At 42.1% G+C, this 27829-nt stretch overlaps 2 protein-coding genes across 13 annotated transcripts; one reads left to right on the top strand and one right to left on the bottom strand.

Annotated features, from left to right (window-relative positions):
* The first annotated feature begins 1715 nt into the window (after positions 1-1715).
* Positions 1716-3331, top strand: LOC134547385 (baculoviral IAP repeat-containing protein 5-like). The gene is made up of 4 exons (XM_063391234.1): positions 1716-1972; positions 2085-2194; positions 2335-2452; positions 2681-3331. The coding sequence occupies exons 1-4, from the start codon at positions 1859-1861 to the stop codon at positions 2759-2761; spliced, it is 423 nt and encodes a 140-aa protein (XP_063247304.1). The 5' UTR covers positions 1716-1858; the 3' UTR covers positions 2762-3331.
* Positions 2995-27823, bottom strand: DZANK1 (double zinc ribbon and ankyrin repeat domains 1). Of its 12 annotated transcripts, none has more exons than XR_010079455.1 (20): positions 27492-27642; positions 26595-26720; positions 25799-25952; positions 24646-24763; positions 24179-24275; positions 23316-23428; positions 22677-22762; positions 21886-22003; positions 20267-20380; positions 19250-19342; positions 17233-17355; positions 16374-16535; positions 15544-15772; positions 10105-10208; positions 9047-9118; positions 8041-8137; positions 7143-7231; positions 4605-4732; positions 4181-4288; positions 2995-4073 (listed from the first exon to the last, which is right to left on the bottom strand). XR_010079455.1 is itself a non-coding variant. In XM_063391224.1 (20 exons), exons 1-19 carry the CDS (start codon positions 27610-27612, stop codon positions 4192-4194), a joined length of 2208 nt encoding a protein of 735 aa, XP_063247294.1. In that variant the 5' UTR covers positions 27613-27642; the 3' UTR covers positions 2995-4073; positions 4181-4191. The 12 variants fall into 12 exon arrangements, 9 of the variants coding, with proteins under 9 accessions (XP_063247294.1, XP_063247295.1, XP_063247301.1 ...); XR_010079456.1 differs by having other exon boundaries at positions 2995-4070; XM_063391224.1 differs by having other exon boundaries at positions 4181-4255.
* Positions 27824-27829: the final 6 nt, after the last annotated feature.

The raw sequence follows: 27829 nt of genomic DNA, 5'->3' as shown, positions 1-27829 counted from the left end.
CCCAAGTACAAGGCTCAGAGGAGACACTTGTTTTGCTCCTTCCCTGCTGCCTTCCCTTCCTTGCCCCATGCTCAGTGTGAAGTTCTCATAGCGCGCTGTGTTTCATGTTCAGGAATGGTGTCAGGTGGGTTTGTCTCTAGGTAAGGTAGGGCACCACAGCTGCCAAATTCAGCTCTTTGGAACCTTTCCATCTCTCTGCTGGTTGTTGGTCTGCAGATCAGCCCTTTGGGCACACCTCTAACCACAGAGCAGCCTCACAGGCTCCAGCACCGACCTCCTCCTACTACAGGCGCGCTGGCTGGAAGAAACCCACAGCAAAAGTCAGTGGGGATGTTTGAAAGGCAGGGTCTGATTTGTAGAAGCAGTCTGCTCACGACTTGGAGGGAGGAGAGGGCAGAGGTGGCCCAGATCCAGTTCCTGGAAGCACCTAGGCTCTAAGTATCAGTAAGAGGAGAGCAAAGAATAAATAGAAATACCCAAGAATTAAAAAATACCACCCAGTTTCTCTGGTAGTGGCTCTTGTCCTTTTCCACAGTGTAGCAGCTTCTCTCCCTCCCTGACTTTCAGTGCAGATGAACAGAAAGCTGCATTGACCAAAAGCCAGGCTGTGCATTTTAACTACAGATCACATCCACTGGGATGGTTCTTTCACATCAAGCCCCGAGAGAGCTACACAACAAATATGACTTTTTTGTCCTTAATTTACTGTATGTACCTGTTGGCTACCTGACTATAGCAGTAGTTGCCATAGTGGAGTCTTAATATTGGTAACAGAAGAGAAAGAGATACAAAATACATTTTTGTGTAGCCAATGTCCATCACCAGCAGCACAAAACTAGTTGTAGTGGGAGGGGAAAGCAGCCCAGCCAAGGGTTGTGTGCCCCAAAGTCCATGCACATTTCTGTCTGTTTCATGACTATGTGAAAATTTTCAGTGTTCTTAAAGTTATGAGTTAGCTGGACTTTGAAAGATAATAAATATATGTCTTTATGAATAGAATTAAAGCCCTCCCCCTGGAAAAGCCTGTCTGTAGTTATACTGTTTGTTAAGGTGTCTCTCCATCATCTTATTTCATTGGAATCTAGCAAACTCCAGTATGGCCCTGACCAAGGCAAGAAACTCCTCATTTTCCTAGAGACCCCCCTACAGAAAGCACGATGCAGGCCTTAGAGGCTCCTGCTTTCCAGAGAGAATTAGGAGATATAAAGTAGTCTGAAGAAGATGACCAGTTCTGCATTGTGTTCTCAAAGGCGACCATGAAGATTTTGAGGACTGTCTTGCCCTGTGGTTTTGTCCCTCAGGGATTGCCAAGTGAGGATGGTGTTTTAACAGCGCTGTGACACGCGCTGTGCCGCAGACAGCTTGTTTTATCCAGGTCCTTCCTTAAACCCCAGATCCTCAAAGGCGATTAAGTGATCCTCGCGGGGGGAGCCATGGCTTTGCATGGGATAAGGTTCTTCTAAGACAGACGAACTCTTCTGTCAGTCTGCTTCCCTTTTCTGCCTCGGCAGCCCGTATGCTGTGCTTGAGGAGCCAGCACCGCCCTCCTCTGCGGCGCGGCTCCTGCACGCTTCCCTGACGGGGGCAGCGACCGCAGCAGTGACAAAGGAGGAGCAAAGACAGCTTCACAAAGCAAAGCTTTCCGGGAGAATAAAGGTGGACCCTCACCCTTTCCTAACAGGGCAGCAAAGCCCAAGTGTTTTCCTGAGCCTGGATTCATTGCAACCAAGAAAAAGGCGTCCTTCGGGGAGCCGGCCCGGGCTCCGCGGGCGCCCTGAGGGCGGTGGCGCCGCGCGGCCCGGCCCGGCCCCGCCCCGCTCCCGCCGTGCCCCGCGCGCGCCGCCGTTTGAACGGGGCTATGGAGGGGCTGGCGGCGCTGCCCGAGATTTGGCGGCTCTACTTCGCCCCCGTCCGCGCCGCCACCTTCCGCAACTGGCCCTTCACCGAGGGCTGCGCCTGCACGCCCGAGCGGGTGAGCGCGGGGCCGGGGCGGTGGGACCGGGGCGGTGGGAGCGGGAGTGGGGCCGGGAGCGGGGCCGGGAGCGGGGCCGGGCGGCCGCTGACGGCCTCCCCTGTGCCCGCAGATGGCGGCGGCGGGCTTCGTGCACTGCCCCAGCGAGAACAGCCCCGACGTAGCGCAGTGCTTCTTCTGCCTCAAGGAGCTGGAGGGCTGGGAGCCCGAGGACGACCCCCTGTGAGTACCGGGGTATCCCTCGGCCTCCATCCCGATCGGCCCCGCCCCGGCCCGGGGGAACCGCTGGTGGCAGCCGAGGGGCGCGGAGGGAAGAGCGGCTGTCTTCTCTTATTTTCTCTTTCTCGTCGCCTTTTTTCCAGGGAGGAACACAAAAAGCACTCTGCGGACTGTGGTTTTCTTTCTCTTCAGAAGGAACCTGCTAACCTGACGGTGCAGGAGTTCCTGAAGCTGGACAAAATGCGAATGAGGAAGGCACTTGTACGTACACTGGCTTCTAGTCTTTTGGATTGTTCAGCTGGCCTCAATCGTTAGCACACGGCTTTGTGCAGAGTGCTTTGTTGCGTCCAGGTTCGGGCTGGATCAGCTAGTGTGCCCTTTCCTGGTTCTCAGCCATGCTTTATGTTGGATGTATCCTGCTTTTCCCTCGAAGCTGAACGATACTCCACTTAGCGACAGACAGTAACATATTATTTTTATTCTTTGCAGAAAAAAGAGATTTCTCAGAAGATGACCAAGGTTGAAGATAAAGCAAAGATCCAGCGTTGTGGTATAAAGAATCTGGCCTAGACTGCTGCAGCTTCATAGTTGCCAGTGACAGGCTGTGGCACTGCCCCTTTGACTGAATGGCTGTGTTTCCTGAGGCTGCTTCCAGACCGGTTGTCCCTGAGAAGCAGAGGGAATTCACTCCTCCAAGTCTGTCTGAGAAATACCTGGGCGTTTGATGCATTGCATACATAGTCTTTTTCTGCAGGGATTCTCCTAATGTTCCTGCTGATTTTTTAAGGATTATTACTTATGGGTTTACCTTTTTTCTTCTTACTTTTTTTTTCCTTTGTAATACAGCTGTTTAGAGATATTGCTGTCTCATAGAGATAGAGATAGGTTTAGCTCTGATGCTAAAACTTGTATTTCTGATAGGAGTTGACATGCATTTCCATTTTTGTACTGGTGCTTTTAGATACTTTGGGACATAGAAAGGGGAAGGAGTTTTAAAAATATTTCAGGGATTTAGGATTGTGGCCAATAACCTTGAGTTATACCACACCTTAGTGTGCCTGGTATTCTTGTAAATGTCTGTAGTTGGCTGCTGCCTTGTGTTGATGCATTTATAAATAAAAGTTGAAGGCACAACAACAAAATAGTTTTACTCGATTTTCTGGAGGACGAGAATCTGACCTTTACTGCAATGGGCTGTGCTGAGTGCAGTTTTAACATCAAAAAGGAAAATAAGGTCATCGGTTACAGCTTGCAGTACTGTTGCTCAAGTGTCAAACTCTAGTAAGCAGTGTTCATCGGGCATAGAAATTTCAGAGACATTGAAATTTATTTGTGCCTGGGAAGGTTTGGTATGTCCCTTTGTTGGGAAAGAAAAAGAAAATTTGTAGAATATTGTGCTGTCAGAGAGGAATTGTGCTCTGAACTGCTGGAAAGGAATGGGGCAATCCTGGAGAAAATATCTGACTGTTATAGGGCCCAAGCTGATCACACAGGGTTGTGGATTCTGCAGACAGAACTGGACATGTGTGATCAGGTACTCCCAAAGACAAAGAACCTTCAGCTTTATTTGGAGAAAAAGTCTGTTGTAATAACACACTGATGAGAACAATGTTCCCATGTCTCATCTCGTTTATTCAATGTTCTCTATCCAGACTTACTTGGAACAGTGAAATAACCTTATTATCTCCAGCTGCAACAGCCAAATCCAGTGCTGAGTGCCCTACTGCATTTTTCTTTTGCATGCTGGCGTTGCAGCTGTAAATACAGGACACATTGGTTTAAACTGCTTAATTCATTGTAAGTGACTGCACTTAGTGATGAAGTGGCTTGTAGGTGAATGTTGATATAGAGTAACTTTGGAATTTCTGGATGCTCCTTCCTGCTGGAACACGGGGCAGGCTCTGACCCTCCAGTGGTGCCAAGCAGGTCTGTGCTGGCAGGCTGGGGGGGAGCCTGCAGCTGAGCTGGAGGCCCAGCCACAGCACCTACCATAACAGGGCTCAGATGCACTCCTCTCCCTCCAGTCCCAGCAGAGCTGCCTTGTGGAGAGCTGTGTTGTTGTGCCTGCACAGAAGGAATGAGCAATGCACTTACTACCTAAGGAAACATAGCAAATAAAACTTAGGAAAATGAATAGGAGGATACAGAACACACTAGAAGCATGGTAGGATTTGGTGGGGTTCATCATATTGAAGTGAATGGGGGAAGGAACTGAATAGAACAGCATTTTATAACAGAAGTTATGAGAAATTTTCAAAGCTGGCAACTGGAAGAGGGAATGTGGATACTGTCATTGAAAGGAGCACATTTGTGGAGGAGAGGTGGGGTTTAGCTCTCTCTAAAACGCGAGCATGTGTGATTTTTTTTGGTAAACCTTGAAAAGATCCAAGGCAGAGGATCAGAGCTCACTTACGTCCCTGACTGCTGGTCAGTGTCTGCCCCTTTCTGCACGAGAGGGGAGATGGCTCCTGTGTGCTTGTTCAGGACAGCAACTGTGAGGGCAGGGCGCTCCTCCTCACTCAGAGAATTGGGGTCAGCTCCCTAGAACAGAGCAGAGGCAAAGGAGGCTGGTAAAACCGTACAGATTCTTCAGCTTCCACTTTGCTTTTGTATTGTGCCAATTCAAGTTGTCAAGCAGGCTTCATGCCCAAGACAGAAAGAGGTTCAAAGTGTGTTGTTTTGCTTTCTTCTGAAAATGTTTGTCATCAATCTCAAAGCCGGAGTAAATGTGTGTAGCAGTAGCCAAATGAGATCCCAGAGCAGAAACAGATTATGCTTGCTTTTGCTATACAGAGGACTTGATCCTAAATTATAAAACTAATACCTTTTTTTTGTTTGTTTGGCTTTGACAAACCCAGAGAACACTGCCTTATGCTCTGACCAAATATAAATTTGTATAGAACATCTATAAATGTTAAAACAGGCCCTATCTTCTCTAAAATGCCCTTTCAATATGAAGACTGGTATTGTAAGGCTGTTGCCTTCTAATCATCAAGGTGAAGTTGCATTCCAGGCTAACATTCATGCAGTAAACAGCCAAAGAGTTGAACAAGGAAACTTGAGCAAGTGTAACTTACATCACTGAGCAATTGTTCTATGAAGGTTTCTTCTGTGCCCAGTTTGACCCAGTTCATCCAGCAGCTGTCTGAATTCTGGCTGTGTAGACACACAACAGCCAGGAATATTTCACACAGGGAAAATACAGGTAGGTGGGCCAGATTCTGCCTTGGAATGGAAGTGCAAAATGCAATAGTGTGTCTTGGTTTAGAAAGACAGGTGTCTGTCAGGGAAAGTTGGAGCTCCCCTTGGAATGGAGAATGTAAACCCCCTCCCCCCAAATTATTATGATTTTGAAATTAGGGGCTTTCAGGCTAAAATATGGCAATAGGAATAACAGTTATTTACTAGGAATATTAAAAAATACAAATGCAGTACTACAAAAAACAAACAAGCAAGCAAACAAAAGTCCTAGAAAACCCTGACAGAGTCAGAGACACGACCTGACACCCTGTTGGTCAGGGTACTGGAAGCAGTCCAGATAAATCCTCCTGGAGTAAGATGTTGTTCTGTGGAGCAGAGATGATCCTGTAGAAAGGTCCAGTGATGATGAGATGAGTCCAGTCTTCCCCCAGGAACCCAGTGGAAAACAAGCTGCTTGGTGTTCCTACATCTCAGTTTTTATCTTGGTAGGAACCGTTGGCTCCTCCCCCACTGTGTGGAGCATCTCACAATGGGATGATGGAATGTGTCCTGTCACTGGTGAGCTTTAATGGCCTATTAACAGAAGATATCCGCCCCACCCCCAGAGGATGGGCAGTGGTGAAAGAGATAAGAAACACTGCCCCACCTGGTTTTAACAGCTGGCCTATTATCAGAAGACATCTGCCCCACTGCCCCCTGGAGTTACAAGAGATAAAGAAAAACATCTACCCAGCTGCTTTCAACAGCTGAAATAGAATACACTTTTTTTTTGGCTACATAACCCAAGACACAGTGGCATGAATTTGATGTATCTGAGCCTTATTGTTACTAATCCCTGGTTTCTTTGGGAATTTATTTCTGAACCTGAGCAAGTGTTGGATAACCCTGGCTAATATCTCACTACTAAAGTCTTCATTCAGCAAATGTGTCTGCAGATGATTCACTTTACGTCAATGCAGCTCTCCATGGCTGTACAAAGATCTGCCCAGCACAGTAAAATTAAACATGGGTACATGTTTAGGAGTAAAGTTTGAAGCTTCTAGAATTTGTGGAAGTATTTTGATTTTAAAATGTGTATGTTTTGCCTCAGTGAAATTACTTTACTAAATCTTAACAAACAACAAAACCTAAAGCCTTTTCCTTTTATTTCTTCACAGCTTTCAACATTTTCTCATATTGAAAGCTCAGTCACTTGACCAAGCATTTTTATCTCTGGACTCGTATCACAGAGCTCTGTATCTTCTCCCACATTTGAACTGACTGACTGGTCCAAGCTTAGATTAATGTACATTTCCCTTTTGAAATTTTCCATGTTGTTACTGACAATCCCTTTAGTAGACAGTTCTTTCAGGAAATTTGATCTCCAGTAAAAGTAAATCCTTGCTTCTTGAATCAAATTAGACCTCTATGGAGTTAAATTTTGTAAAGTCAAGGGAAGATGACAATACCTCTATATGATGTTGCTTCTAAAAAAAATCTGTAAGAAAATCTCTTCAACAGTCCTTAGGCCCAATGCAGTGTCAAAATTGAATGGGTTCAAAATGAGAAAAAATCAACTCCTAGTAGAAAACAAATTAGTTATTTTCAGTTCTGAACTAAATATCAGTTACCAATGTTCAGGTTTTATATTAAGTAATACTTTTATACCCTGCCCCCAGTCAGGGTGTGAACCTTTCTAATTTAATACCTGGATGCCCTCCTTCATGCTGCTCTATAAATTTTTTTTCCTGTATTTGCAGAAGATACTTACAGAGAGCTTATATTCCTGTCCCATGAGTGTTCTTGACTTGGTTCTCTTTATTTTGCCTCTTGAATAGAAAAGATTATGATCATCTTTGCCTACCAGAGAGGAAAACAAGTGTTAATTCAAAGCAAAGTCAGTACCCTAACTAGAACTTGGTGGAGAGATCTGGAAATAATTTATCCACAAGCAAAGCAGTATTCATCAGTTTCCCACATGAGAAAGTGATGAAATACTTGTTGCAGTTCATACTGGTTTTAACAAAAGGTTTGCACAGCACCCAGTGCAGTGACTGCCTCTTGCCAAGCCTCAGACTGGAAGCACAAAGATGAAATGTACATATGAATTAAGTATGTCAAATGATGCTATAGGAATTTCTGATTGTAATGCTGACTTTAGAACTGGTTGATTTAATGAAAACTTAAGTCCAATATGAGGTGCCCAAAGTGCTGAGCTGTTAGTGACACCAGTGGAAGATGGCAACTAAACAACATCTCTGCATGAATATATTTAATAATTTCTCATCTTTGCCAAATATGCCAGAGCTGGCAGTCCCTGGCAGAGCTCAGAAGTAGAGATAATATTGATGTTTATGGTTCCTACTGTAAAAGACTATGTGAAACATCTAACTTTTTAGTGCTGTAATAAAAACACTGCTGTGACCTGTGGCTGCAGTTCACTGGTCTCCTCAGCTCGCCAGGGATGAAGTATTCCCAGGAATTTTTGAGATAGTCTGTACATTGCTTAAATCTCAACTTGGAGACATTTTGAGACCTAAAAGATCAACCTGAATAGGCACAGAATGTTTGCCTGCCTTGGTGTCTAAGCTTCCAAGCACTACTTCTGTATTCCTGACTGCTGTATTTATGGTCTACTACTGTAAAGACAGGGAGGGAAAAAATCTCACCAAAATTAGTCTGACTGCCATCCTGTCCATCTGTGACTTCTGTTTCAGCACTCAGGTAATCATTGCTGAACTTCACTGCTCTGTTAGGATGAATAACCTGTAGAATCACCAAATGCAGGCAGTTATTAAGATTATCATGTAATGCTGCTATAATCTTAGTGGCACAACACTGTTGCATATGAGAAAATACATAGACTTTGAATATCAGTGTCAAATTATCACGAGATATTATCATATGTAATGGAGCTCTGTTTTGAGGCAAAATTATATAGCAATTTTTTCTGAACCTTGTGTTAGGTATTTCTTTTGATTTAGAAAAAAAGTGATACAACCTCACTTAATGAAATGAAGATTTTCATCCAAATTAACGTGTTTCTACCACTTGAGAAATTTCACTTCTGAAATGATGTGATACAGCTTTTCAGGCCTCACATGGCAAAGTAAGCTTTCCAAGATTCCATACAAGGGACAGTCTGAATTTTGGATTTTTGAAATGGTAGATTTTCGTCATTGAAAAGCTGGAAATGTATATGTTGTGGTTTTTGGAACATGGTAATTCTTCAGACAGAAATTCCAGATTTTGAATAGAGTTAACAGGAGCTCTGATAAAAGTTATCTCCAAACCACTGAAAAATTACTAAGCTTAGTTTTTAAGAGCACACTTCGCAGACCGAAGAAAAGCAGCATCTGAGATTAAAAGCTGAGAAGCGCTAGAATCATCAAACAGCATCAGCTGAAAGAGGAAAGGTAATACTAATAGCAAACTAACAAAATATGAGATGATAGCACCATAACCATGAAGTCTGGCTTAATCAGATAGGTATACCTGTTCATCCAGCTCCAACAGAGACAGAAAAAGATTCTTTTCTCTGAAGTGATAAGTTAACACCCTCTGAACAAAAGCATTTCCTGTTTAGACCTGAATTTAAAATATATCAGCTTTACACTGCTCTAGTGACAGCTTTAGACCAGTTGCCTCTCAACAGGCCCCATTCCATGAACTGACCTTGTTAATAGCAGCAAAATTCAATGTAATAGTGACTTCACAGTCATCTTCAGAGATGGTGACATAATTAATCTAGATGGAAAGAGCAGCTGTCAGTAGGTCTTAGCTAAAAAACCCCACAGAAGTACTTTTAGGAATAAGTCTTGCTGATAGTGTTTCTTTTGCAGCCAATGCACCAAATCACACATGTGGCCTTTGCCTATTTGGTGATATCGTACCAACAGTTCCCTTGTCAATGAGAAAGGGGCAGGTGTTTTTTTAGTGACACCAGTCTGGGGAAGCACGGTCTGTATTAAAACTTCGGTACCTTCGTGTATCAATTCCTTGAGACAGTACTGCTGGCAACAAGTCTATGGAAGCCATACAAAAATGAGTGCACAGGGGATTATAAAGAAGTGGAATGAAGGTTATATTGCAGCTGGTTGAGAATTTTGAGGTAAGGTTGATTATATTTTTAATCCAGATGAAAAACTGGAAAAGCAGCATTAAGCCCAGATAGTTGGCATCTGCTTTGAACCATTTCTGTTACTTTTGGGGGCACTACTTTTGAGACAATAACTGACAAAAGGCCAAGAAACAGCAGGAATAGCCTTCCCTAGGCAATTTTTTATTCTTCAGGCTTATCCTTTTGAATCCTCTAGTCAAGGAAACAAGTTGCAATCGACTGTACCTCAACTTACATAGTTGCACTGCAGCTTCTGAAGATCCTGGTGGACAATAGGTCTCAGTGGATATAAAAATCAGGTGCAAAGTATCTACTCCTTAGCAAGGAGTCCTAGGTTTCCACCTTCTTACTATGTAAAAGCAGCTGAGCAAAGGCTTTCTCCCATTAAAGCTCTTAGGCGAGAGAATAGGAATTGCCAGGAAAAATAGCAGAAAAAAATATTCAGGAAAAGACTGACCAAAAAATGGAACAATCAAATGAGACAAATGAACACACAAACAGGTCAACATCTAAAGAAAAAGCAGACATTTGTTTTTCCAGTGTTTATGTTGCAGCCATGATAATCTTTTCATGACCCGCCATAGGAAGATATTACTCACAAGCTCCTTCCTACCTTTCCCATTTGAGGTTCTCCAATCAGTGTTCTGAATTCAACATTGTTCTGGGCATAGCTTCTAACATGAGCACAAACATGATCCAGCTGTTTTCTCCAGTAACCTGTTCACAGGGAGTTAAGCAGGGGATAAATCCTGAAAATGTGATTAATATTCCTGCTAATCAAGTGATGGAAGCTTTAAAAGATAGTGTAGTTTCACTGAGATTAAAAAAAAGTCGGTAGAAAATTCATCTAATCAAGAAAATGAGAAGGAAGTTATACCCTAAAAAGCCAGGTGAAACACTGCTTTATCCAGTTATAATTCATCCTTAGGGCCTTCTATTAACAACAAAGCCAGGTCTTGGAATGATCCTTAGGAGTCCAAACTGGTCCTGTATGAAGGGAAAATTTCACACTATCCCAGATCATAAGAAAAGAAAAAGTTAAATATTACAATTAATCAATTATGTGTTATTGAACTGATTTTTAGTTGATTTGGGATAACTGACAGGGAACAATAAGCCAAATCTGAAAACTGCAAACACAGAAACTCATGATACACAACATTTGGGTCTGTGTAAATTCTCCTCCAAATAAATTCTTTCCAATTATATACGTGACAGCATATTAAAAGCTTAAATATTCTTGCTATTTTGCCTGTCAAGATCTCTGGTAAAGCGTCAGCATTCCTTTATGCTTATAGAGGGCACAAAACATGAGGGGCTGAATGTGCCTGGATTAAAAACTCATCTTAAGCTATTTAGAGCTTTTGCACTTCCTGTCCAGGCAAATCCAGAGCTACATTTTGTTTTAATCCAAGAAAAAAACCAAAAGGATTTGTTCTCGTTGTTAACTGATTATTTTAAGGATCTGGCAAATTTTCTTTTTTAGCATCTTCATGATAAAATACTTCCCATGAGTACTTCTCTGTACTCATGGGAAGTACAGAGCATGATTCCTTTTGTTGTAAATAAACTGTGTAGGCTTGGTAACCTCATTTAACTTACACAACGCAGCTGCTCTAAACTTATCCTTTCCTTCATGTTAAGTGAAGCTTTAAACAGTGAAAAGAGACCAAGCCAGCAGGAAAGTGCAGCTCTGGCTTTTACAAGACAAAGCAAGGACACAAGGAGTCTTGGGCTTGGAAGACTCAAGGTTGAACTGGTATGACAAACTAAACCAACAAATCTTACTTGTTAAGCAGCTTTAAATGAATAAAAAAAGGATCCACAGAACGACATAAATTGTCCCCTGCTCTGGTCTCATATTCAAAAACAAATACAAGTTGAAAGTAATATTTAAAACATCTAAAATAAACTACTTGGTGAGTGATCTCTTGTTGGGGGTTAGATTTGCTTCTTTTTCACTTACAGAATTTTTTCCCATAAGTTGCTAGAAAACTTAACGACAGTGCTTAAACAAAACAAAGAAAAGTGGCCAAAGGAGATGGCAGCACAAGGCTACACCTATTGTTTTGGGTCTCTGGGAGCTTCCCTCAGAGGGGAGAGATAAGGCGAGCTTTGGGAAAGCTAAAAGACAAAGCTGAGGGGGCAGTTCCTCTCTCTTGCTCTCGGCATTGAAGAGGACAGTCAAGCTGCCCCCTTCTGCAGGAAGAATTCACGGTTATCATTTCGTCTGGTCCTGGGAATCCACCTTCATCTGCTTGTGTACCCAGGAATCCTGAGCTCGTTTTCTCCAGCCCTCCCCCCACCGCCGCTGCTTCCTCAGAGCTCTGAGGCTCTCCTGCTACTCTGTAGCCCAGCACTGCCCAGCCCTGCCGGGACACCCCCTGCCATTCCAGCCACCAGCACAGAGCTCCTCATCTCATCCACCAGCCCGGGACTTTCCACCCTTCCAGCTCAGCCTCTCGGAGTCCTGCAGGGGCACCGAGATCAAACTGCCCCGGGCTTTTGTGAAAGAAAGCCCTTGAGGTTCTTGGTTCTGTTTATTACTAATGCTGTAGTTGTTGTTTGTTTGTTGTTTTGTCATATATACTAGTAGAGAACTGTTATTCCTATGCCCATACCTCTGTCTGAAAGCCCCTTTAATTTTCTAAATTAAAATAATTTAGAAGAAGACGATTTGAATTCTCCATCTCTAGGGAAGTCCTGCCCCCTTCCTAGCAGATACCTGTCTTTCAAACCAAGACATCTCTCCATGGAAGTCAGTATTATTTGCAATAAAGTGGTTCATAACTAGCCCAGATCCCCAGATTTTATTTGAAAAAATCCAGGTGGTCAGGAACATACTCTTGCATGGTTGATGTTTTATTTGCTCTCAAAGGATTTTTGGCAGCATTGATGGAATACTTGAATCCATGCTGTCAATAGCAGATTACACCTATATCACACTGATTTAGCCTTTCTTACCAATAGAAAAGGGAAATCTTCTTTGTAAAGTTTACCTGGTAAATTTCTTGGCTCCTGTTCAAAACAGACTGAAAATGTAGCATCATGGCAGGATGGTGAAATGATGCTACCTTCTCAAAGCGTCTCCTTCAGAAGCCACTCAGAGCAGGTCACAGGAACAGCCATCTCAAGTCCATGCACACACATATGCCTCAGCAGAGGACAGACAGGAAGGGCCTCCTGTATGATATGTTCCAGCAAGGTTTATTTCAGCATGCTGAAGGGATCAGGGGCAGAAGACGCCAACCGTGTGCTGTGCACAGGTTTACCTATGGGGTCCAGGAACCAATGGTCTGAGGGCACGGGGGGTGGTACAAAGGCAGGGCAAGAGGCAGCAAACCTATGGTGAAGGGATGAGGGATGAACAATTGGGGTGGGCAGGGTCAACTAGCCAATGGGGAAGCAATCTAAGGTAAATTGGCAGTAGTTCTGCAGGACACCATGAGGGAAATCTTCTCTTTCAGTCTAGGCAGGAAAAACTCTATGGTAAATATTTCCAGGGCAAAACCTCAAAGTTTCTCTGAGGGGATTTTTAGGGTTCCCACATGAAAGTACAGCTAAAAAAGAAATACAGTACACACCAGAGGATTAGTGTTTTGGTAGTGCTGGTTTTTCCCCCTTTCTTAGCTGTTTAGTTTGTTTTTTTTTTTAATCTCCACACATGAAAAGAAGGTTAGTTAATAGTTGATATGGTCAAGAAATAATAACCTTCACCATTTTATTTAATCACTTGTATTTAAAAACTTTAACATCAAATGTTTGATCCTATTTTGATTGAAGAACTAATAGTGATATTTGGCATATATAAACAAGATATTCCTGGGTGATAGTGCATGGTCTTGTTGATACAGATACTTCAAGCCATGTATACAACTCACCATGAACTGACTGTCAGAGAAGTTTATTGATTTATGGAATGAAAAAAATCCTCAGTCCTTGGTAGGAGGAGGTGGAGGAGGGGAAAGCGGAGGAGGGAGGGAGGGGAGGAGGAGGGGAGGGAGGGGAGGAGGAGGGGAGGAGGAGGAAGGAATTTTAAAGACAGAGATCCTGAAGCAATGATCAGAAAGATTAAAGGACTGGGCAAAACAGGAGAGAGAATCACCACTGTGAGGTCCGTTTGGGTTTGCAGTTAGAGTCTGTCATTGGAACCTGCAGTCATAGTCTAGCTAGGTAAAACCTGCAGAGTCTGCAGACTAATACCAGCAGTCAGAGGCTGCAAGGGAAACCTGCAGCAGGAGCTTGCTGCAGCCAGAGTCAGTGAATAGTTGGAGTCAGTTGGCTAAGGAGTAAAGAGGAATAAACCAAGACCCTTTTTCATGCTGTGATAAACAAGAAGACTGTCTCAGCTTATTTCTACCCTCTAAGGAGAGGGCTGCTGCAACACGTACTGAGCTGTTTATTAGATCCCTAATTAATACTGATGGACTGTCTTTCAAGGGTTTGGGATCCAGAAAGCTGAAGATTTCTCAGGATAGTTGTTGAGGGTTAGATTTGTTTCTTTTTTACTTATAGAATTTTTACCCGTAAGTTGCTAGGAGACTAACCACTGGGTACTTGCGGGTGCTTGACCAAAACAAAGAAGTGGCCAAAGGAGAGTGTAGCATAGGGCTACACCTTTTGTTTCTGGGTCTCTGGGAGTTCTTCTTGGAGGGGGTAGATAATGCAAGTTTTGGGGCCAGGTAAAGGACAGAGCTGGGGGCAGCTTTGCTCTCTGCTCTTGGCATCATCGGAGAGGACGGTTGGGCTGCGCTTTGCTGTGGGAAGGGTTCACTGTCATCACTCTGTCCTGGCCTGGGAAATCTACCATAATTTTCTTGGGTGCCCACGAATTCTGAGTTTACCTCTTCCTGCCTTGCTGGGCTGGCCCTGCCCCACTGCTGCTGCTTTCTTTGGCACTGCTTTGAGGCTTTCTGCTACCCTGTAGCCTCGCACTGCCCCTGCTCTGCCGGGACATCCCTGCCGTTCCCGCTACCACTGATGGAGCTTCTGAGCTCATCCACCGGCCCAGGATTTTCCACTGTTCCAGCTTGGTGTTCTTGGAGACCCGCAGCGGCACTGAGATCAAACTGCCCAGGGTTTTTGTGAAGCAAAGCCCTTCGAGGTTCCTGGTTCTGTTTATTATTAATGCTGTAGTTGTTGTTGGTTTGTTTTGTCATACATACCAGTAAAGAACTGTTATTCCTATGCCCATACCTCTGCCTGAAAGCCCCTTTAATTTTCTAAATTATAATAATTTGGAGGGAGGGGATTCGAATTCTCCATCTCTAGGGAGGCCCTGCCCCCTTCCTAGCAGATACCTGTCCTTCAAATCAAGACAATAGTAAAACTAAAAATTCTAAAAATGGCAAGCATTTAATGACAGCAAACAGTCAAGTGATTCCACAAAGTGATCACAGAACTCACTCTGGAAGTTGCCTTCAGTACTAGTACTGTTCCTACTGTAGTCTGTGAGAGGAAAGACTCTTCAATGAGTGATGTTTTCATAATACGATTAAGAATCCTTTCCTCTAGTATAGTTTTCTTCTAAAGCTTCTATAATTTATTCCACAACAGCAGCCCAAACAAGTTCCTCATGTAGACAAAGCCTCATCATATTTTCAAGACCTCTGATCCCTTGTGTCTCAGAGTTTTTTATTGATAATATTTATCAATATTCCAGCAGATGCCATCACAGCTCTACCTACAGTTCACATTGCAAGGGCTGGGGAGGGTCCTGGGAACTGGGAGTTGATCAGTGGTTTCCAATTCAAAGACAGGACACCTGCCTCCAGTCTTGTGGAATCTCAAGAAATCAAACTGTTACCAAATTAGTAAGGCTGTACACGGCTCAGTAACCCCGATTTTGATATTGCTGATGCTTTCTTTTAGCTATTGGTGGAGATCAGTGATTAAATTCTAAGGCAGTGCATTTACAAGTGACTGGTGGAAACACAGACTTGTAAAGATGTAAATCAGTGTCCTACAGATGCCACATTCCATAAACTATAATATTTTCAAGAAAAATCAAGGTCATAAATTTTTTAGAAATCATAAAATCAGAACTTCTAACCTTTTCCAGGACTAATGGCTGTCAGGAGAGGTTTACGATCACTCATCTTTTCCACTTTTTCTTTTTGTGAAATCAGCTCAAGCTCCTTCTTTTCCAACAGTTTGCTGGATGGGTAAAAAAGTCCAATGGTTTGGGTTCCTTTATCTTCTCTTTCTGTTAGTTCTGCCCTTGATTTGGGCAAGAAAACAGGACAAGTTTGCCAGGCAACTTCAGCCTGTAATTGTTTTGCCTGTTGGGGGTGAAGTAGAAGGAAAAATGTAAGTAATATAGTTATAATCCAATGGCTTACAAGTGTAAAAAACCAGAACAGTACACCAAATTTTAAGGGAAAAAAAAAAGCTAGTAGGAAGAATAATTAACAGTTTTTGATTTTAATTACCAGTCTGTAACAACAATGCAACTTTTCATAAATATTCAAGCAAAATCCAAATTCTTCACGATTGCCAGGGTACGTGAATGTTTTGTAGGGCAAGACCTGGCCTTGCTAAGTATTGGGCTCTTTCTTGAAACAGTTTTACATTTGTGTTAAAGAACACCTCATATCAGCAGGCCACAAATAATTCACAGCCAGTAAGATAAAAGTACTTACAGAGCTAAGACTTTCAAAAGGCTGATTGTTTCACACTTTGCCATTTAGAAAGAGGCTGGATTAAGGCCTTGGGCTGAGACTGCTTTTCAGCAGAAAGCAAAACAAACATTTTTGCCTTCCTTGTGCTCCCAGCCCATAGCATTGTCCCAAGGAAATAAATGGACCTCTGCTGATCCATACCCGCAGTGGAGCAACTTCTCAGCTGAGCTCAAGCCTGGCTTTGTAATGCTGTGTGTGCTACCTGAGAGGATCCCAGTGAGTCCCCAGGATCCATGGGACTGCCAAGAGAGGTCTGTCTGGATGCGGGCTCTATGTAGACACCACAGGACACACAGAAGCGAGCATAGGGCTGGTTGCTGGTACCACACTTGGAACAAGTAAAGTAGGATGGAGGAGGTCCAGGCTGGAAAGTTCAATGCAACATTTGTCACTAGAGAAGCATAGGGTGAATGGTAAAAGCAGAGGAATGAACTAACATGAAGTAAAGTACCACCCTGAGTGCCCTAGTACAGTACAGCACTAATGGTTATTTATGCATATAGGAGATTGTTGTTTCAAATTTTATGTGCATTCAGCTCACAGAGAATAAATTCTCGAGTGTGACCTTGGGTAGAAGCACTATACAAGGGAAAATCGTTTACATTGATTGTAACTCTACTGAGCAGCAGTTAAGTACTTGTCCTTAGTGAAGTTAAGGAGGCCTTCAGTCAAAACAATTGCATGCATCATCTCATATCTGGTAATTGCCAGTATAGGTGATTATAGCCCAGAGTTGTTATGGGAAAACTTGCATTAGGTCAGCCTATACTTTAACCTTTGGTGATTAAGTTACTTTGCCTGAGCACAGCTGATGCAATGATCTGGTGCTTGCTGACCCATGATAATTTGTTTGCAACTCTAAACCCTTGGGTTCCTGACTGATGTGGTGTCACAATGTCTTCTAAGCCATTCATTTTTACACACACAATCCTCTATGCTGTAAGCAAGTATCTTGATAATAACAGTGTTTACTGACTGACGGGAGTTTTGCACAGAGAGGTGTGACATTGCTGCAGAGACGCAGCAGCAGGTCTGTCCCCACAGACAGCAGGAGCACGTGCCTTGGCCCCACACCAGGCACAGAAGCGGGCATCACTCTGGTTCATGCCATTGCATTTTGAGCACTGAGCCATCTTCCTTTCCCGGCCCTGGAGATGTGGGCAGGAGTCTCCTCCAAACATGGGCTGATAAAACAAAACAAGCATTAGGGAGAAAATGCTCCTCATGAAGCAAAGTCCACAAGCCTAAAATGGGGAAAGAGGAAAGCAAGCTGCTCTCACAACATAAAGTAATATTCAGCCTAAAAGAATTATTGCAGCTTAAAATGAGCAACAGAGTGATTTGCATCTAACTTATAATTTTGTTTTTCATTACAAAACCATGGTAAAATGTAGCATTAGTTAATTTGAAACTATTTTTAGCAGAACTAGCACCAAAAAATAAAAAGCTTATCAATGGTGTGCTTCTAAGCTGAGTGTTTATTAATAGGGCCCTATGGATCAGTACAGATAAAATTAAGATTGAGGCTTCTCTGCTGACAAACTTGCATTTTCAAATCCAACACACAATTTTCTTTGTATCCTTCTTTTTAGTAGTATGGCAGGGAGAATGTGTTCAGGCAAGGAGTTTCCTCACAGTTTGGAATTTGCTGCATAAATATTTTTTTGCAATCTTTTGCCTTGTGCAAATTATATATTACCCAACTTGTCTACAATTAACTTATATAAGTAAGAAAAGAAAACAGGTTTTTCATCTGAAACTTCTAGAGCTTAAGTATAGATCCCAGTTAGCACAAATAGGACTAAAAAATGTTTTGTTAAAGTTCTGCGTTAAGGCTTATGCAGTTTATTTTCTCTGCAAGTCAGGAATATGGATAAGGGACAGAACCCAAGGAAAATTATTTTGATTACACCGTAACAGCAAATAAGCAAACACAAAATAACCCTGTTTTTAATCTGCATTGCAATTTGAACAATGTAATTTGAGAGTTCAGCTGGAAAATTAAATTTACAAAAGCACAAGTCTAATATGCTCAAAACATAAATTATTAAATAGCCATTAATAATAATATCAGCATTATTACTATTTATTAAAAATACTATTGTTATCACTAATTAATCACTATTATTAGTAATTTTTCTGATTACTATTAATAATTCTTTGTAAGGATTTAACTTTCTCAGCTAATACAGGTCTCAGATTCAAGTCACATGCCTAACTACATATGCTACATACTATCTACACACATATCTGCATTCAGTAAAGCAGCCAAACATACACTCAACTTAGGTAAGTACAGAATCCTACTGAAATTCACTTTAAAATGACACTCATTTAGCTATTAAGAGACTTTTGCCTCTAGCTACAGACAGTTTTGGAACTCAGGATGTTAATCATTATAATCAAAAGATTTTAATTTTCAAACCATTATTTTCTATCATCTTTGTATTTACCACAGCCTGGTGAAGTGAAATGTACCACACAATTTTCATACAAGACTTTTCAGAACTGAAAATAAAATTCTTCTAATGAACCAAGCTAAACAGGGAGTTGAAACTGAGCAATTTTAGGGGTAATATTTCAGTGCTTTTCTCACCTCTGTGCAGAGTCACAGCCAAATACAAGCATGCTAGCTGTATGCATGTAGGAGAAGCAGTGGAGATAAGAAAAATAATGTAAAAGTGTAGATATGAAAAATAATGTAAAAGTGTATTCTATTTTCAGAAAATAACTGAAATCAGTGTGAATGATGTTTCTGATGTATATACTCAACTTTTCTATTGCAACTGCAAGTAATCTGGACACAATCAAGACTCCCTTGGAATAAGGACTATAAATTTTCTAAGTCTTCTGAGCTTTCTCAGTGGCACTCACAATCCTGACTTCTATGTCAGAAACTTGAAGGTATATGAGACACATTTGTGGTGGAGCTTCTGTGGGAGGACTGGGCTTAAATATGAGATTGGGGAGAGAATCTCTGCTTTTGTAACACAGGGACATGGGGACATGACTTCAGTTTTCCAAAGATAAAGGATGTTCTGCTGTGGTTTGATTCACCCAGTGTGATTGAAGTCTTACCATCTGTACTTCAGGCAGTTTGCTCTCACATGTTGCACAGTGTTTATGATGAAGAGGATTTCCTGTGCCACACACCTGACAAATTACTTTTCCCTTTTAAACAGAGAGAAAATACATTTCACATGGTTTTTGAAAACTGTCAACAGAAAGAAAAGAAGACTTGATCTTACAAAATGCTGTGGTTATTCAGCCCTGCAGATAGAGGATAGCCTTCAAGTCTGGGCTGTTTCACACTTTAGTTAGGCCATGTTGCCTGCTCATCACATCAGGACAATTGTTTTAAAATTATGGTATAGTTTCCTCAGGAGATTCAGTATCAATATCTCCAGGTTTTTGTACACTCTGGTTTCAGTCTGCTTAGTCACTATACTCACAAAAAACCATACAGCCCAGTACCTGCATAGACAATTATTAATAATAATATCATAATACTATGAGGTGACTTAAAAGACCTCTCTCTGGTGGTGAGTTGACCCTGGCTGAAAAGCAGGTGCCCACCAAAGCCCTTCTATTGCTCCACTCCTCAGACAGAGAAAATATAATGAAAGGCTCATGAGTTTAAGGGCAGCGAGAGGTCACTCACTAGTGAAAATAGGGGGAAAATAGACTCCTCTTGGACAAAGTCACTGAATTTATTACCAATTAAATCAGAGTAGAAAAACGAGAATGAAACCAAATCTCAAAGAAACCCCACCTTCCCTCCTTCCTGGACTTAACTTTCCTCCTTATTCTCTGTCTCCTGCCTTCCTCAGCAGCACAGGGAAATGGGGGTTAAGGTCAGCTCATCTCACATTGCCTCTGCTGCTCCTTCCTTCTCAAGGAAAATGTGTCCATGTCTTTCTTGTACTGGGGAACCTTTAATCCCTTTTTCCATTCAAGCTGTTTTTAATCCCACTTACTCCTAAAACTGTCCATAATGTATTTATAAAAAGCTAGGTTGGATCACAATATTGCAATAAAGTCAAAAATGCATACCAGGAGTAAAATCACTATTTTGTTTTACTTATTCTCAATTACCTTTATGCAAGTGTTGTTTTGGGGCTGCAGCTGTGGAGCTATTGGTGACTCACAGATAATGCAAGTGGGTGTATTCATTGGTACAAGATATCTGCATTCGAGGCAGGGTGCCATCTGGAGGAAAAGCCACATCACAGTTAAGGACCTCAATGAGATCATTAGGATTATAATGAAATTTCAGTATTTTTCTAGCTGGAGTCTACATCAGCAGCAAGGGCACTGGAAACATAGTAATTGACAGCAACTGATGCTGATGTTGATCTTTAAAGATCAAAGGATCATACTGAGAAAATATTAAGATATCTGGAAAGAGAATGCCAGAAAGGTATTAAGGTAATTTTCAATAAAATTAAATGCTACTCAATGCTAAAATATAGTAGGACTGGAAAGGTGCTGTAGTCCTTGAGGGGACCTGTGGGAAGGCTTTCTTTCTGTTTTCAAGGCTAAAATTACAATCCTATTATTCCACTGTCATCCACTTCATACAGGTGATTGAAATTCTCCTAATTACAAACCTCATCTAAAGAGGTGGTGAATCTTGGTCATTACATAAAACTACAGCATTGTCTAGACCATACAACTTTCTTTCATACAGGAAGGGAAACACACCATTGACTTGTTAGATCAGGTTATTATCTCTTGGGAAGAGCTTAGGGAAGATGTTGGGGGTTAGATTTGCCTCTTTTTTCACTTACAGAATTTTTTCCCATAAGTTTCTAAGAAACCTTAATGACAGTACTTAGCCAGAACAAAGAGAGTAGCTGAAGGACATGGCAGCACAAGGCTACACCTATTGTTTTTCAGTCTCTGGGAGTGTCCCTCAGAGGGGAGAGATGATGAGCTTTGGGAAAGGTAAAAAGACAGAGCTGGGGGAGGGGGGCTCACTCTTGCTCTCGGCATCGAGAAGGAAGACAGTCAAGCTGCCCCTCGCTGCAGAAAGAGTTCACGGCCATCACTCTGCCTCTGCCTCGTCCTGGGAATCCACCTTCATCTGCTTGTGTACCCAGGAATCCTGAGCTCGTTTTCTCCAGCCCTCCCCCCACTGCCGCTGCTTCTTCAGAGCTTTGAGGCTCTCCTGCTGCTCTGTAGCCCAGCACTGCCCAGCCCTGCCGGGACACCCCCTGCCATTCCAGCTACCAGCACAGAGCTCCTCATCTCATCCACCAGCCCGGGACTTTCCACCCTTCCAGCTCAGCCTCTCGGAGTCCTGCAGGGGCACCGAGATCAAACTGCCCCGGGCTTTTTGTGAAAGAAAGCCCTTGAGGTTCTTGGTTCTGTTTATTACTAATGCTGTAGTTATTGTTTGTTTGTTGTTTTGTCATATATACTAGTAAAGAACTGTTATTCCTATGCCCATACCTCTGTCTGAAAGCCCCTTTAATTTTCTGAATTAGAATAATTTGGAGGGAGGGGATTCGAATTCTCCATCTCTAGGGAGGTCTTGTCCCTTCCTAGCAGATACCTGTCTTTAAAACCAAGACAACAGAACAAAGCAATTAGAGCAGAACTTTCTAATGAAAGTGTGAGTAGGTAGCAGGTTTGCCAGCATTGACTATAACTTGCAGAGGCTGTTGTTCTCTCCAAGAATGATGTGTGGATTGCTATGATGTTTTGCTGACCTGTGTTCCTTCGGGGAATGGGAAACGCTGGATTGGCACAGGGGGGATAGGAGATCCACATTTCTGGCAGAAGTGAGCAAAGGGCTCAGAGAGGCGAGGGGCCAAACAATGTGAACATCTGAAAATAAGAGCAAACTGGCTGAGCTTTGTTTAGTATTGCACTGCTGCATAATAATGAATAATCTGGAATTTGTTGTGACAGGACTTAGGCCACTGACTTCTCAGTTGTGGTTTCCAAGCTGTGGTGGGGCACCAGACCATGTACTAACATCCATGATACAGAGTTCTGAACTCTAAACACCTTTGCAAGCTAGAAAGCTCTCTGGCTACTATGGAATTTAATACTTTCCTCCTCATCATGGGAGGTAAACAGGTCTCCTGACAGGCAGTTTGTGTCAGGCCTCAGTGCTGTACCATAGGGAGCCATTGATGTCAATCACAGAACCGTTTCAATACTGATAAGAATTAATGTTCTGGGAGACTACTGCAATGAGCAGTGTTCACCTACAGCACTGAGGGTGTACTATAATTTGAAAAGACAGTTTATCCCCTGATCCTATGGGTGTTAGGAGTTTTTTTTAAGGGAGATAAGTCAGCTGATAACTGGCAATTGAAAACTTCATTTAAGAAACAGAATTTTCAAAGTCCAACCTAGATTATACACTCCAGTTATGAGCCAGTGTCTGTCTCTGCCTTCCTAATTTTTATAGAGGCCCACAGTATTATCAGCTTGGTTGCAAAAGGCTGATTCTTTCCAAAGGATAAATATGTTAAAAGCAGAAGTCACTTACTTAAGGAAATCTGTTTTGCTCTGGATCCCTGACGCTTCTGTGCTTGGTAAGCTTTTCTGGCTAGTCACTGGAGAGGAACTTGCAAACTGAAACAGAGGCAATTCTTTAGTCTTTAGTAAGCAAATATTTGCAACATGCATATAAAGATAGAAAAATCAGCTACAGATGTAATTTGAAATAAACTGCACTGAAATGCACTGCTTTGAGGAGTACATACTATTCTTGATTCCCCCATTAGCTGCATTAAGGGCACATGGCTTCTTCCAATAAAAATTAATCAATGCCTTGTTATATGTTCCTACTACAGCATTACTGAATATTGAGATTTAAATATTAACTTGCCGACAAACAGCAGTAAGTATTTGCTAGTTGCAAATTCCAGGAATGTATTAGAAGAGAATAAGTAGGAATGCAGTCAGTGTTGATTTCCTTTGCCAGGTTTTGTCTATACTGACAACTGTCCTGCTTTGGGCATTCAAATTCTAGTGCATCATTACCATTACATTTAAATTATGACTGTAGAATGCAGGTAAAGGCTGCATAGCTGACAGAGATCACAAATCTTCACCTCCTCCTTTTTTAGACCTGTGTGCTGATGACAGCCTTGTACAGTTTTCTTCAGCCGACCCCTTTGCTCACCTGCAATGACTCCATTGGTTGTGCTGAGGTGGATTCCTCTCTGTACTCTGTGGCTCTCAAAGGACTGGAAAGGAGCTGAGGTCCTTGAGGGGACCTGTGAGAAGGCTTTCTGTCTGTTTCCAAGATTAAAATTACAAACCTGTTATCCCACTGTCACCCACTTCATGCAGTTAATATATATCTGAACATGAATGTTACGTACTCTTGCTAAGCATAATTAAAAACACATCTGGCATCCACATTTTGAGTCCAAATAAGCTGCATGGAATTATGGGAAATTAAGCTACAAGAAGCCCCACACCTCTCTGACAGAGCTTACTTTTATCTTTTAATTTATTTACAGCTTTCTTCCTTTCTGCATGCTCAAAACCTCCAGCTCCTAAGAGTAAATTATTGAGTAAACATTAAAACAATTCCCTGCTCTAAAACAATCCCATTGCTGTTGCCATGGAATAAGAGGTTTTATCTACAGAGAAATCTGTGTGAAGCTTTCATTTCTGTTTAGTGTATTTATTTTGGAATCTTGCTGCAAGCAAACATCAGTAAAGAAACTCCGTAAAGGATTTGCTATCCCATCAATTCAACAGCATTTTCTGGCTACAAAGGGAAATACAGACAGGGCCTTGTTGCATTGCTGAGAAATGAATGAGGTTTTAATATGTTTTTAACAAGTTGTGAAATGTGTGGAAGGTAAATTTTGTTCTCTATTTGCAGCGTTGAGCAATGAAAACTGGAGTTTCCAGAGGATGTTTTGTCTTATGAGAGGGTTTTAAAATTGCCCCCATTTTACATGTGATACAAAAGGAAAACTCTATGCTATTTTCTGCTAGAACAGAAGACTATCTAGTTTTATGATACTGTACCTTGAAGGTCTTGGGGCATTTTATCCCAGGCATGCTTGATTTCCACATTCAGTCTATTCCTCTTAGGTTTTGTAGTAAACGTTCCGCCTTCCTTATTCTAAAATGTAATTCCGTGTGAATTCCAAATAAATTTTTTGATTTTCCTCTAATCTTCTCTTGCTATAGTTATTTCTTAAAATTTTACAAGTACATGCTTAAGGTATTTATTTTCAATGCAAGCATTTGAAAAGCTTAACATTTAAATGTATTTTTAAAATATTGGATCTCAATGAGTCATAAAATATTACTGGGGGAGGGAACTGTCCCTTGAAATTTTAATATTACAAAAAGGACCAAAGCAGCAAAGATGGGCAAACAGAGAAAATAAGATGTGTGGATAAAACTGGCAGTTAAAGCTTAATCTCTAGATAATATAATACATACTACATCTTATACTCACACAAGGGATTACAATTTCTAAAACTTACCTGTGTGGCCATATCTTTTAGGAAATTCTTATCATCATCTTCAACAGGGAAGAGAATGTTTGGTTGCTGGTACTCTACCACAAACACCTTTGTCACAATTGAACTCTCCCTGTAGTCCCTGAAAATCAATATTCACACATCTATGAACCTGCCCCAGACCTGTGTGCTGCAACAAGAAAATCACTGATGGATGTGGCTTATTAGGTGGAACAACCCTTCCACGCTTGCCAGTCATTATTGCAGTAGAATCCTGAGCAATATTTATTCGATAAAACAACTGTCATTCTCTAATATCTATTAAATTACAACAGTGGATTGAAATTGCGGTAAATGTCCTAACCACTCTTTCATGCTTTATTGTCATTATAGTGAATCTCTGAAAAATGTCTTTATAAAACCAGACTGGAAACAAGTGTTAATGTAGGTAGTGATAGCAAGAAAATAAACATAGGCCTAGGTTTTGTCTTATATAATGTTATATTCCAGTGCAGACACAAGCACAGGCTGGCTGCAGGCGCTGTTAACGGAACAGCAAACACAAATCTCCAAGTGGAGTGGAAGCTTCTGCTCCCTTGAAAATAAAAGATAATGCAACACAGTACAGACAGAGAATTTATGTGTTCTTTCTCTGTCTCTACACATGAAGTTACTTTGGACAAAGCAAGTAGCTGTGCAGCAAAATTCAGTTTTCTTTCCATGTATTGTATTTTTGCTTCACCCAATTTTTGCTTAAGCTGTGAGGTTCAGCATTCTGTGATCCATTGGGAGAAACTAAGCAAATTCCTGGGAAGACCAACTTCTATAAATCCACTGAACCACTGGATGACCCCAGAAACACCACCCTGGTTTCTCTGGTGTTTCTGATGATCACATTCCAAGGAATGAGCTCTCAGGATATATACCATCGGACACTCAGAGTCCAGAAGATAACATCCAAGAGGTAATCCAACCACACAAACACTTTATGGATAAAGATTATCCTGAGAGAGCCAAGTCAGTGCTATTCATGAGGATCGTTTAGATTGCAAACTGCCTGGGGAAAGGCTCATCTCTCACCTGCAGAGCACGGAGTGCTCTAAACAACACAAGCTATGACAGGGATGTCTATCTCTTGCCAAAACAGGACTAAAATAAAACAAACCAGGATACTCACTTTGTAACTGCCAGGGCCTTGACCATTATTTTCCCCACTGGTAATATGATAGGACCCTTATACTCCAAAGCGTTACACGCCCCATAGCCAGGTTTCCTAATGAGTTCTGGTTTACTTCCATCCAAAGTGTAATAAATAGAGGCCCCAGGTGTATCTGAAAGAAACAGAAAAAGTAATTCCTCAGACTGTAGGCAACCTTGGAATAACAAAGTACTCACTACTGTGCTTGATTTTTCTCACATAAAGAAAATAAAGCAGTTCCATAAGTGACCAAATGTTTGAGATGAAAACAGTTTCTCCCATGAAATATCAGTTACTCAACAAATACAATTTCATTGTAAACTATATTTCTGACAGCAAAGTATCTGTGAAATGATTTTGCATGAAAACATTGCAGCAGCTTGTCCATTCCAATGACAGAAAGGGTATTTTCTGCCATAGCAGCAGGTGACAATTCAAATATTGTAATGAACAACATTGGGAGTGAGCCTGGTACATGATTCTTTCAAGCACTGTTTTTGCAGTCAAAGCAAAATGCAATAGCTTAAAAGTTTGGCCTTGGCAGCAATTAAGACTGCTAACACATTTAATTCTTAGGTCAGTAATATTGTTTGGATGCATAAAATTACATGCAAGTATATTTAGTGCATCAAACCTGTTGGTTAATTTTGTAAGTTCCTTAATGAAATGCACACTCCAAAAATCATAATTAAATGTGAAAAAAGTATAAAGTCCAACTATATCAAATGGACACATAAGTAAAGGTTTGAGATGGAGTTAAAGTTCTTGTTCATACCTGATTTTATTTCTATGAGAGTATTTGTGTCTATTTCCCGCTGAGCTTTCCCTGGAGGTGGGATTCGAAGTGGGATGATCTGAGGAACTGAGACAGAGCCAGCTGTCATTTTTCTCAGCAGTGATCCTAAAAATAGAAAAGTAAAAAGGCAGACAATTATTTTCCTAAAAAGAAGGATGCAATGAGAAATACAGACTTTTAGCATGACTCCTTGTTTTTGTTTCTCTTAAAAGAGAGAACACTGGATTCTTTAAACCATCCTGTGACTGTGATTCTGTGTGCTTGAGCCAGAACATCATATGTTAGTGATACATGGAAGGAGTAAGGGACAGGAATCTCCACCCTAATCATGTCAGCCTCGTTCCACTAAGGCCACCTGAATAAGTACAGGGTGCCCTGAAAAGGACTAAAGAAAAACAGCTATTTCTTAAGCTTATGCCAGTTATCATCTGAATCCATAAAACAGGTGCCAAATCTGATTTATCCTGACGTACATAGTCATTATCATGTCACGTAATTCAGGAATGAAAACTTGCATTTGGATAGAGGATGACATTTTACAAAACAAAGATATGTACTCCAGATCTTGGGAATTGATGCTCAGGGCCAGGAAACACATCTGTGCTACAAGGATTTGGTTTTGTAATTAACCCTCCAGTGCTCCAGAAACAACTCTTATGCTACTTATCAATGCATGCATTCCCCACCTTCTCTGGGCAATCTGTCTCAGAGCTCAGTCATGCTCACAGGGCAGAAGTTCTTCCTCACGTTCAGGAGGAACCTCCCGTGGCCCAGATTCTCTCTGTTGCCTCTTGTCCCATTTTTGGGCACCACTGAGCAGAGCCTGGCCCGTCCTCTGACACACGCTCACCAACCACAGGCAGATCAGATCTTTACCTGACCTGAGGGGGCTGATAGCCTTTCTCTCACGCTCCCACCTGCTCTTGACACACCCGGACCAAAGATATGGGGGCTCGGCTCCAGGCTTTTGGGATCGCATCCCTGGCGGGGCGCACATGCCCCACCCGCACCCCGGCGCGGCCAGGCCCCGCTCGCCGCCCCTCCACGGCGCGGTCCCCACACCTCGCCCCGCTGCATCCCGCTGTCCAGCCCCTGCTCACCCCGCTGGATCCGCTGAATCCCGCTGGATTCGCCTCTCCCTCTCCCGTTTCCAGGGACGCCGAGCGCCGGCCGCTCCCGCTGCCCACTGGCTGTTGCGTAGCAACCAATCCCGC

This window comes from Prinia subflava, chromosome 2 (genome assembly GCF_021018805.1).
Source record: "Prinia subflava isolate CZ2003 ecotype Zambia chromosome 2, Cam_Psub_1.2, whole genome shotgun sequence".
Classification (NCBI taxonomy): domain Eukaryota; kingdom Metazoa; phylum Chordata; class Aves; order Passeriformes; family Cisticolidae; genus Prinia; species Prinia subflava.
This window is presented reverse-complemented; position numbering and strand designations above follow the sequence as displayed.